At 41.6% G+C, this 11,924-nt stretch overlaps 1 protein-coding gene across 1 annotated transcript; it reads left to right on the top strand.

Annotated features, from left to right (window-relative positions):
* The first annotated feature begins 10,797 nt into the window (after positions 1-10,797).
* Positions 10,798-11,004, top strand: SMIM45 (small integral membrane protein 45). The gene has a single exon (XM_060279410.1). The coding sequence runs from the start codon at positions 10,798-10,800 to the stop codon at positions 11,002-11,004; it is 207 nt and encodes a 68-aa protein (XP_060135393.1).
* The last annotated feature ends 920 nt before the right edge of the window (positions 11,005-11,924 follow it).

Here is an 11,924-nt window from a genome sequence, read left to right as displayed (position 1 = left end):
ACCTACGTCACCCAAACGCGTCGCTGCTATAAAAGGAGGACGGGGGTGTGGCCTCGAAAAACCCAAGTACAGTACTATAGATGCATTGTGGAGTCCGGTCTTATCTGCGCATGCGGAGTTTTGGCTCTTACCCTGCTGGAGGGAAGAGGGCGCACGCGCGGGCAGCGAACGTTTTCTTTTCTGGTGTCTTATGTAGGGCACTTGCGGGGGTGGCCGTTGGCACCTGCGCGCGCTGTGTGACGTCATTGCTCGTGAGAGGCTCGTGAGGGAGGGGGCGGGGTGTGAGGCTATAAAGAGAGAGGTTTGCCTTGGGGAGTTAGTGAAAGAGGGAAACTGGCTTCCTATCAGCGCTCAGGCTAAATAAAATATAGCATCTCGAAGGACACTGTTTATTTTGTATGGAGTGGTTGTGCAGCAGCGTTAGGTTTATTATAACCTTTCATGTAAACCTTATAGATGCCTAGGGAATGAATGCTGTTGTTTGTTTTAATGATATATCTGTTTAATTTCTTTATTTGTCTTCTCAGGGGAGAAGTTCAGGGGTTTGTTTGCACCCATCTAGGAAAATTGATTTAATTGGGCTATTTCTTTCCTCTTCTCCTCCCTGGTAACTGGCTAAAAATAGAGATAAAGCACATGTTCCACATTTCTTTGCTCAAACAATGTCTTAAGCCAGCATTTTCCAACCTGCAGGTTGCAAAGCCTGTGCAAAAGGGTAGCAGGTTTTATAAGTAAACCCAAAGTAATTACTGATTTCTCTCCTTAACTGGTATGATGATAACTCTTAAAACTGTTTTGTTGGCGTATTATAATACTGTACTGACTCATGTAAGCAAACATTAAAGTGTAATTCCATTTCCAACGTTCACTAGAATGTGTCAGGACAGCATTGAAATACAACTGGGAACTGGTAGTTGGCTGCAGACGAAATGATGGTTTGCCACAACAGGCTCATACAGGGTGTTTTGAGTGACAAGTACAGCTCTTCCTGTGGAGCAGAGTGGCTTTTGTCTCTTTCAAGCATGTCTTGGTTGACAACTTCTGGGATCTGGGGAGTTCCCACAACACACACACACACTCACACACACTGTGCATTTGGATATAGGGGGATCCCAGGGCCACAGTAAGGAGTGCATAGGAGGAACTGCAAGGCAGGAAAGTGAGGAGATACCCAAATTCCCAAGCCAGTTACTGGTTGGACAGAGAAAGGAAGAGTTTATATAAATAATAATATGGAAGATCATGGGTGCTGAGAAGAGCAGACAAGACCTTTATCCCATACAGTGGTGGCTTATGCCACTAATTCATACTGGATCCCCCACGACACCCACATTCTTCAGATAGAGCTATCTAGGTCATTCACCACAATATATGAACCGAGGAAGAGTCTTGCTGAATCAGGCCAGTGGCTCATTTAGTCCACCATCTTGTTCATATAGTGGCCAAGCAGATGCTCAAATGGGAAGTCTGCAAGCAGGACCTGAGAGCAAGAGGCTTCAACATTTATGTTGAACAATTTATATACTGTTTATAATTAGACAAACCTCCTTAGCTGTTTCCTTCTCCATACATTTGGACTTGTGGGTTGCCACACCAAAAAAGTTGGATAATTCCGCTATTAAGCCTCTTGTGTAGCTCAGATGTTGCCTGCTGAAATATGTGGCCACACTTAAACAACTTAATCAACACTTAAAAGTGACCAATAAGCCCACCTACCATAGAGAAGATACCTAGGTCTCTGATTTAGGTTCTCATGTTCAAATCCTGACAGAATTGTGCTAAATGACCTACACAGAAGGAAAAATTAATAGTTTTCAGTTTTAAGACGTGTGTATGGTACTCATGCCACCTCTCCAATAGTTCTGTTCATTTATATTTAAAATTTGGAATCTGTTATATAGTATTGCTGTGTTCACAATTGCTTGCTTTTTGTAATGAGTTTTGAAAATGAAAAATGAAAGATCAATCCTTTCTCCATATTTCCTATGTTTAAAGAGTTTTTTATTACCAATATTTATGGAGCAGCAGAACTTTGTGAGCAGATGCTGATAGATAAATGAGCATCTTAACAGGGAAAATACTGACTTCAAGACAAATAAACCTTCTATGGCTACAAGGACAAACCAATCAAATTTGTTTGCTGTTTCCTTTCATAGTACAGTACAACTCAATTTAGCAACATTTTATACTTGGATAACATGTTTCCAACTTGTTCTTGGGCTTGAGGACTTCAGTTGTTGTTAATAATAGTCTATTTTACTGTAGAGGGAAGATGATGTAATGGTCTAATACAAAATATGAACAGCATTGTGGGCAGTAACTGTTTTTGACCACATCCTGTGTGCTTTCCTCTTTTAAAATACCATAAAGCACAGACCATGCAAAGGCTGTGTGTGTTAATGCAATCTGACATCATTTTTAAAAATCCTAACAAAGGTTGACAGTTCAGCACATTGCCAGCACTAGACAAATTGCAAGTGAAGTGGAAGAACTCCAGAAATATTTTTGTTCCTCATCAGATTCAGTTAGGGTTCTTTGAGAATTATTCTGAAATAGGCTCCTTGTAAAGGTATGAGAACAAAAAATAAATAAAACATGAAATCACCAGAAACTGCTATTGGGAATTTTAATTTTTTTAAAAGTGCAATGCTACATTTTGGAGATAAAAGAAAGGGGAAATCTTTTCTTTTATCTCCCATTTGTCCCATTTATATAAAGCAGTTAGGGCTATTGCCTGAATTGATGCTATTGTGCAATCTAGGTCACAGCTTCTAACTAGTCTGAATGCATTTCCCAATGCTGCATATTGATCTTCATACACAATTTGATTCTTATTTAAGGAATTTCAGGCAGACATCACAAGGCACTTTACAAAAGATCATTACAACAATAGCTTTGATTTTTAACAAAATAAAAAAATTTCTTCCAGCAGCACCTTAGAGACCAACTAAGTTTGTCATTGGTATGAGCTTTCGTGTGCATGCACACTTCTTCAGATACACTGAAACAGAAGTCAGTGTAGATCTCTGATGGTGCATTGTATGGAGAGACCTGGTCTGAATAAAGACATTGGATTCCTCTCTCATTATACATGATAAAGCTATCTTTAGCCATCTCACCCCTTGCTTGTTCCTGTAAGACCAATTGCAGTTGTTAAGTCATCAACACCTATCAGTCAGTCAATCACCCTTTCCCACCACCCTTCTGATTAATACCCTTCCCCACCCTCTCACTATATATAAGCGTCTGGTGACTTCTGTTTCAATGTATCTGAAGAAGTGTGCATGCACACGAAAGCTCATACCAATGACAAACTTAGTTGGTCTCTAAAGTGCTGCTGGAAGGAACTTTTTTATTTTGTTTCGACTACGTCAGACCAACACGGCTACCTACCTGTAATTTGATTTTTAAAATGTTACAACAAAATCGATAATTACAAAAGGTCATTACAACAATAGCTTTGATTTTTAAAATGTTACAACAAAATGGAGAGGACAACTGCTTCTTTAGAAGAAGCTATAACTACTTCTCTCTTCAGGGCAAGATGTTCTGCAGAAACTCCTGTGGTGAAAGTTGTATGACTAGCAGTATGTTTGGTGACATCCAGAAAAAAAGCATCACTGGTTTTAGCAGCTTATAAGGTGGGATCTCTTATTGAGACCGAAAGGCTGGTAAGGGCTCACCAAACTGAAAAAAACCTGCCATCCCCATTTCACCATCTGCAGGGATCATGGAACCCATGAAAGTAAAATCTCTCAATGCCTCCATTTCTTCCCCTTCTATTTGCCAGGAGGTGATGGGACCAGTGGCCATGATCTTAGTTTTTTGATGTTGAGCTTCAGACCACATGGGGCACCCAATAAGATTTTCCCCAGCTTCCCAACCCAGAGCTCATGCTCATACAGCACTGCTACATTACAACACTCCTGACTTCAGTAAGGGAGGAAGAGATAGAAATTCCCTGCATTCTCCAATCCCTTTTCTTTCCAGCATTCTCCATGCCCAACCAGATCTTCACTGCTAATTGCCTGTCCTCCATACTCACCTCTCTCTGTAATGTGGATCATGCCCATAATTTTCTTCAAGGATTATTGCCCTGTTTTGTTTGCACTAGTCTTGGTTAAAAATATATACTTATACATAACTAGTTGTGTCAAAATATACACAAGGATGGTCAATGGAATGAATATCAGAATGCATCCCATTGAAAGCAATGTAGCACCAGATGCAGATCTAATGTGCTTATGTGTTTATGGGCTGTGGTTCCTGTTCAAGTAAGTGATGCACATGCAGGAGCCTGCTTACAGGTGTCTGGGAAAGCATGGAGTCAAAAGTGTCAACTTTAAGTGTTGCTAGGGTGGGCATAATATGTATCTGTTTGTTGATGCTCACACATATATTTGCAAACAGTTATCCAATTTAAAACTGACTTCCTCAGCTTAGAGCATCTCTCTCTCTCCCAGTTCTGCTTGCTTATTCTCTGTACCACGTGCACTGGAGACCTTTCTAGGCTTGTTGCTATGACAACAGCTGATAGTCTGGCTGTGGTGTTTGATTGGTTGGGGAAGCTCTTGCCTCTTTTGTGAGGGTGAAAGGGAGGGGGCCACCAAAATGGGAGCAAGATGGAAAGAATCCAAAGCTGATCCATTTATGCGAGCAATGTGGGGCAGCAGGGGCAGGGGGGATGGAGAGCGGGGAAGCAGTCCTCCGCAGCTTCAGATGATGAGGCAGTGAGCTTGACTTTGTGTCATTTACAATTGCATACATGAGCATGCGTACATGCAGGGCAAGCAGCACTTCATTTCTGTCCATGCTACTGACTGCTCTGACACTTTGACGTGCTTGGACTGCATTCCATTGGAGAAGCACTTTGTCCCTTCCTCTGACCCATACAGCAGAGAGCAGCATCAGATGAGCGGAAAGCTACTGTTCTGTTCTGGGTAACAACAGATCACAGAGCAGTAGTCTGAATGAAGCATGTATGTGGATCGAGGTAGGTGATGCCCGGTGCCCGGTATTGTGCATGTATGACTTCTTATGTTCAGGGATCTCCTTTGAATTATGTCTATACATAATACATCTTCACTGTGATGAAAAACAGAGCCAGGGAAATTGAGATATGGAAGGGAGCACGTGCATCATTTGTTCTAACCAAGCCCATAGAAGAAATTCCTTTCCAAAAGAAGAGAAAAGGCTAGGCTTCTCTTTAAAACCTTCAATGATGGAGAGGCATGACATATTCTGTGACAGAGACTGGATAGGAGGAGGATATAGATGCATACCATGGGACTTAAATTTATTTATTTGATCTATTAAATATTAAAAAATCCACAATGCATGAATATGAGTGTGAATAGTATTCTACAATGCTGACCTAATGACGATTTTATATAAAGTCTCTGTATCTTAGGCTGTGCTGTCCTTATTCTTTTGCAGAAGTGCAGTGATTTTAGGCAGGTGAAGTTTTACTTTCAATTCCTGATGCCATTTAAAGAACATTTAATTTCATAAACTAGCATAAACAGAATCTCAAAACAAACATATGCAGACTCCAGATATCACATATGGGGAAAAAATGGGGAGATGCAAGAGACTGAATGGAGAAGATAAATAAGGTTTGTGGATTTTTAAAGGAATTTGAATAACCCTATTTGGGGTCAATATAGTCCCAGTTCTACTGCGTGTTGTTGATTTTTAATCTATGTGGCTGCAGTCTAAGTGCACTAAGGAGTAAGTCCCATATATGTCCGTGAGACTTCTGAGCAGAAGTGATTAGGCTTGTGGCAGTAAAGGAGAAGGATAAAAAAGGTGGATAGGATCTTTGCCTATCAAAGTTAATGCAACATTTACGAGCATCTGAGGATTCACTGGATATTTATTTATTACAATTACTCATCATATGACTGGCTATTATATTCCACTCTGGTATAAGGTGTCAATGGCACCTGTTTCTTCCCTTTGCTTGAATCTCTCCCAGTGGCTGTACTTTAAAGATGTCTTTTAAGGATTTTGGGACTCACCATATGAAACCAAGGCCTATCCTTGCTAGTTTGGTTGAGCTGGCATAGGTTGGGTTAATTTCTAGTTGAGGCTGACATATTCTTGTCTGGAAACTGGTAGGGGAAACAGCTCCTACAGTTTTCTTTTTGACCTGTCAGTTGTTTGATGTGGTAGAGCTTTGGATCCTACTAGATACTTTCAGCAGCTTTGGGAAAGCTGTGGGTTGGTTCTGTTCTTTCCTTTTTGCGCCTAGATGTAGAGTAAATTTAGGGGGTATCTGTTCCGCACCATGGGAACTGATCCGTGTTCCACCAGAACCGTTTAACATTTGTGAAACCACTAGGATTAGATTGTCCAAAGTCTACAAATGTGGCACCCTTGTCATTAAGCTGAAGTTTCCCAGGTCTATGTTGTTTAAGCATGCAAGAACAACTAACATTAGCAGCTGCATCTGGTATCCTGGCTTTGTCACTTCTCAATAATAGGGAACCTGCCATTTGTCATTTATGCATTTGTGACCTCTGTCATTTCATTTCTGTGTGCCCTTTTTGAAGTCTCCTTCCTTGGACTATATTACTCGTTTTTGCTGTAGTAATAAGGGGTAGGGAAAAGAAGTTCTAGTTATGTGGCATCTCTTCCCTTCTCACCTCTGATCATTCAAGATGCATCAGCAAAAGTAACCCAGAAGTTGCTTGCTGCCATCTGCTTTATGGAGTACACAGTTTTATATAACTTTATATATTTTTTAAAAAATATCTGCCAGTGTTTTGCATAATGGATTGGGGCTCTGTACAATTATGACAATATGTTGCCAGAGTATGTGAAACAGGGCACTTTTGTGCCTGGTTTAAATTTAAAAAATCTTCTGCCATGATCAGCTCTAAATGAAATTGGGGCATTACTTATAAAGTCTAAATGAGAGAGAGAAGTGCCCTCCCAAATGAGAATTTGCTTGTAACCAGAGGCGTAGGAAGGGGGGGGTACAGACCGCCCCAGGTGTCATTGCTGAGGGGGGTGACATTCAGTGTGCTGCCTGCCCGCGACTCCTAAGCCTACCCCGAGCTGTTGATGGGGGGGAGGGTGACCAGGTTTTTTTTGCACCGGGTACCCCCTGACCTTGCTACGCCTCTGCTTGTAACTTCCTAGTTCTTATACTGAGGATCATTGTCCATGCTGCACCACAAATTGCTGGATGCTCTTTTTGCATACTGCATATTCATGTAATGATGAGCTGAAAGTTATCATGTGAAGTTATCCAGAAAGATTTGCCCCTAAAAAATCACTGAAATGTCTCCACATGTACCGATACACCCTTAAGACCCCAGGGAGAGAGCTGTACTTTGAAGAGCGACTCCTAATAACTCTAGCAGCTTACATTATCCAAATCCTGAAGTTCCAAAATAGAGTGAAAATAGGGACAGTGGATTGCGGATACCAGAAAATAGGGACTATCTCTGGCAAAAAGGGACAGTTGGAATGTATACATAGTTCTGAAATGCTCCCACTGAGTTCTGTGGGACTAAATAAATGGACTGCAAGTATCTGAAATGTAGTTGAGAAGGTGCAACATTTCCTCCTTACTGGGATCGGGTTCTAATTGCCTCTCCAATCATGACCCTGAGCTCAAGCTTTTACTTCCTACCTTAATCGGAGCAGTGTTGCAGTACATCATCCCGGATGCAGAGTACCAGTAGCTTAGCCTTCCACACCAAGGACAGTAAAGCAGAATGCTTTTGATGCTTCTCCACATATCAGACATCATATCTGAGAAGAGGAGACACTGTAGAGCAGTGCCTCCCCACCCCTCTGCTGCAACTTCTGCTTGGGAGGGCAGAGAAGGATCCTTGGAGCATCTTCTGTTTTAGAGGTCAGGACCAGATTTGGAAGGATAGGTCTGGTCTCATCCTTGGCTCTCTCTGATGCAGCCATGGTGGCTGGGGAGTGGCTGAGTGGGGTTGCACAGGTAGGAGAGAACAGTGGTGGAAAGTACTGAAATGCTCCTTCCTTCATCCATCAAATTTGAAGCATTGTTGGTTAGTTATTGTTTTATCTAGCAGCATCATATTGGTTCACGGAGTAACCAAAAAGCAGGGGAAGAGGATTCACACAGTTTGCATTTGGACAGTTAGAGAAACAAAAAAAGGGAGGAACAGAAAGATGCAAGGACAACAGAGTCGGAGGGGAGGACAAGGAATGATTGTGAGGAAATGTGGTTATTATATATATTTTAAACATTTTGTTTCAGCTAGGAATGAAGACAGGGTGGTTAAGATAATAAAGAACCGGATTATGTGAGATAAAATGGGAAGGAATCAGTGGATTCACAAAATATGTCATTGCTATAGTCAATGTTAGAAGCAAAGAATGATTGAATAACGAATTAAGGCCACTTGCAGACAGAGGATTTTTGAGTGCCACACAGGACTGCGTGTCTTCTCATGCAGATCAGTGCAAGTCCAGATGACAGGCTGGGATCTAACAGGGTCAGCAGTGGCTGCACAGTTGAAAATAATGACTGTAGCTCAACTATCCCACCCTACTTGGTACATCTTCTGTACTTCAGGTTCAGCAGTATAGTGCTAACTTGTCAGTGTTGGCAGAAGCTGCCAACTGGATGCAGCCTGAGTGGAAAAAGGAAAGAAGCTGAAAAAGCAGGACATGGAGCTCATCTATATTGAATGGCTAGCTGATCTAGGAAGTGGAAAAGTAGTGGAATATAGAGTTGAGGAAAATGTGTTATCAGTTGAGGTATGGCTGGGATAAAAGGGGGAGTGAAGTCTGGGACCATTTGAAGGTGCCTTTGCCATCCAATCAACAACATAAGCCTTGTTATCTAGCCTCCCTGCTGTGTGCAAAATGATGTGTGAGGACATGTGGCAAGGCTTTGTTGTAGGGGCTAGTTTTAGCTCTCAGTAGGGATCTGCTTCAGGTTATTGGAACGTGTCCAGAGGAGGGCAATCAAAATGGTCAAAGGCCTGGAAACAATGCCTTATGAGGAACGGCTTAGGGAGCTGGGTATGTTTAGCCTGGAGAAGAGAAGGTTAAGGGATGATATCATAGCCATGTTCAAATATATAAAAGGATGTCATATAGAAGAGGGAGAAAGGTTGTTTTCTGCTGCTCCAGAGAAGCGGACACGGAGCAATGGATTCAAGCTACAAGAAAGAAGATTCCACCTAAACATTAGGAAGAACTTCCTGACAGTAAGAGCTGTTCGGCAGTGGAATTTGCTGCCAAGGAGTGTGGTGGAGTCTCCTTCTTTGGAGGTCTTTAAGCGGAGGCTTGACAGCCATCTGTCAGGAATGCTTTGATGGTGTTTCCTGCTTGGCAGGGGGTTGGACTGGATGGCCCTTGTGGTCTCTTCCAACTCTATGATTCTATCATTCTATTGGTAGCTGTTGCATTGACCAAACTAGACTGAGTTCTGGATGAGGCAGATCAGGATCAGAGGAGCCAGAGGCTCCAGAGGAAGTCAGGGTTACCGGTAGGTTGTAGGTTGAGTGGCAAAGGCACCAGGACTATGTACTGCTACTCGTGACAACACATAGATGAGAGTTAAGGAGCAATGAGAGAGCAGAAGCTGACAACCAGGTGGGCCGGTACTTCAACCTTGAGGTAAAGCCCAATCTGCCAGGTTTATAGAGGAGACAGAACACAATGGAGCAGAAGGCTAGGTTCTAGATCCTGACACGAAATTCCTAAAGATACCAACTTGACTACTTCATAGCTTGCTTCTTGACAAGCACCAAATATGTTATTTTGTAAACAGACATTTGGACTGGAGTACTGTAAAATAAGTTTTATTAACTGATTGCACCCTTGTTGTCGTCACCTATTTGTTGTTTTATACTATACTGTTTGTGTTTTTATTATTAGGTTATCATTGTTTCTATCTGGATGTTAGCTGCCTTAGATAAAATATTTTAATTTAAAAAATCCAAATACTGCCAAAAGATAAAGGGAATAGGTGCATATTGGCTGGTTTTATTATGATTTGTTATTCCTCCATTTTCTCTCTCAGGGGTATAGCAACTTTACAAAGCACTTCTTAACAAGCAATCTGAGAGAGGAAAAATCAGTTGCTCAAGGTAAGCTATTTTGTGGATTTAGTAGACTTACATTATTCTTTGTGATCATAGTATTATTCTACTGCATTAAAAGAGACAATATATTAAGAGAGGCATGGATTAAAGAAAAAAGAAAAAAAGTGAGGTAACAAAAGTTGCAATCAGCCTAGTGGGGTAGTTGGGGTTAGTGAGCACATTAGGAATTTTGAGAAAGTAAGTACAATGGGTACCAGTCACATAAGGGCTGCTGTGGGGCCATAGCATAATACAAAATGGCTGCCACATCCAAAAGAGAGAGAGAGAAAAGACAGGACCATAAAATTGTGTGGGCATGCTCCTTATCACCCTCCCATCCATGGAAGAAAGGCACCTTACATCAGCCACTGCTGCACTTGCTCACAGAGTGCACCTCTCCAGAACAGAAGGGAATGTGGGAGTTTAATCCTAGGATCTAATGACATGTGGGAATGTCTAACGGTTCATGTTCAATGTAAGAAAGGCTGAACCAATGAAACAGGAACTGAACAAGGAGGACAAGCCATTTCATGCATTGCGGATTTCTGAGGAAATATTTACTGAGAGTGTCTTCTGTGGGTGTCATAGGAAATACGCCTGGCATCCATGGCTGCTGTGCTAGTGTCTATATAAATATATATATGTTTGGTAGTGATTTTGATACTCATCAACCAATACCAACTGCATATGTTTACCTTTCCTTTTTCTAGCAATCATGCCTCATTTCTTGGACTGGTTTGTGCCAATGTATCTGATGATCTCAATTCTTATCTTGGTGGGCTTTGGAGCTTGCATATACTACTTTGAGCCAGGACTTCAGGAAGCGCACAAGTGGCGGACACAAAGGCCAATCATGGAACGAGACCTTCGGAAAACACTGATGATACGGGACAACCTTGCATTTGGGGTGCCTGAAGTCTAGTATTCTTCTTGCATAGATGTGTTGGAAGATCTAGAAGAAAGCCATTCCCTCTGAAGTTACAAATTACTGTGATCACTCTGGTTTGCTGCACTTCTGCAAGTGATGTGGTCAAATCACTGCTTGCTTGGGTCTCCGATAATGAAGTGTTCCTTTTTGCTATTTAGACAAGGCCTGTAGACTCATATCAACTTAGACCTTCTGGTTTTTGAACTTGTTCATCACTCCATCACTTTATATTTTTTTATCCTCCATATATAAAGAGGTTTTTTGTTATCTTGCTAGGAGTGGTCACACCTGTACGTGAGCTTTAGACCTCTTAAGTATAAGAAAGCAATATTTCTGCATGACCTGTGTATTTTGGTCGAGTGCCTCCTGGACAAGTGCCCATCTCACAAACCTCACAACAGACACCATTTCATTACTTTATTTAGAGTCTCTTGGGTGAGGCACAAACCCCAAATTGATTGCACAGATTGAATTCTATTCTCATTCCCAACACTAAGCTCAGATATGCAGTAGGACACATTACTAGCCAAGTTGTATGTATTTTGATTTCAGATCGTTTCACTGCACACAAGCGCCTGTCTGGCTCTGAACTCACTCACTCACTCAGATTTCACTTTTAAAAGTCTGTGCAGATTAATTGTCATTAAATAATTGCTTTTACTTCTCCATGATTGGGGAATTTGTTTCTAGATGTCGGATCATCTGCACTTCTCTATACTTAGAGGATCCAGAATGCTGTCATGCGAAAAGCTGTATTTCACAATCCTCTGCTGCTGCAATCTTTTTAAGTGGTCTGATCAGGAGTCCCCTGTTTAGCACTGTACTTTCTAGATTGCCAGCCAGACTGAAAACTGTGAAACACCATCACACAACCTACCTTTCTGCATCCACACCAAAAGCCACTGAGCTAGAGG

This window comes from Zootoca vivipara, chromosome 10 (genome assembly GCF_963506605.1).
Source record: "Zootoca vivipara chromosome 10, rZooViv1.1, whole genome shotgun sequence".
Taxonomy (NCBI): Eukaryota; Metazoa; Chordata; class Lepidosauria; order Squamata; family Lacertidae; genus Zootoca; species Zootoca vivipara.
Note: the sequence above shows the minus strand (reverse complement) of the source record. Positions and strands in the feature narration are given on the sequence as shown.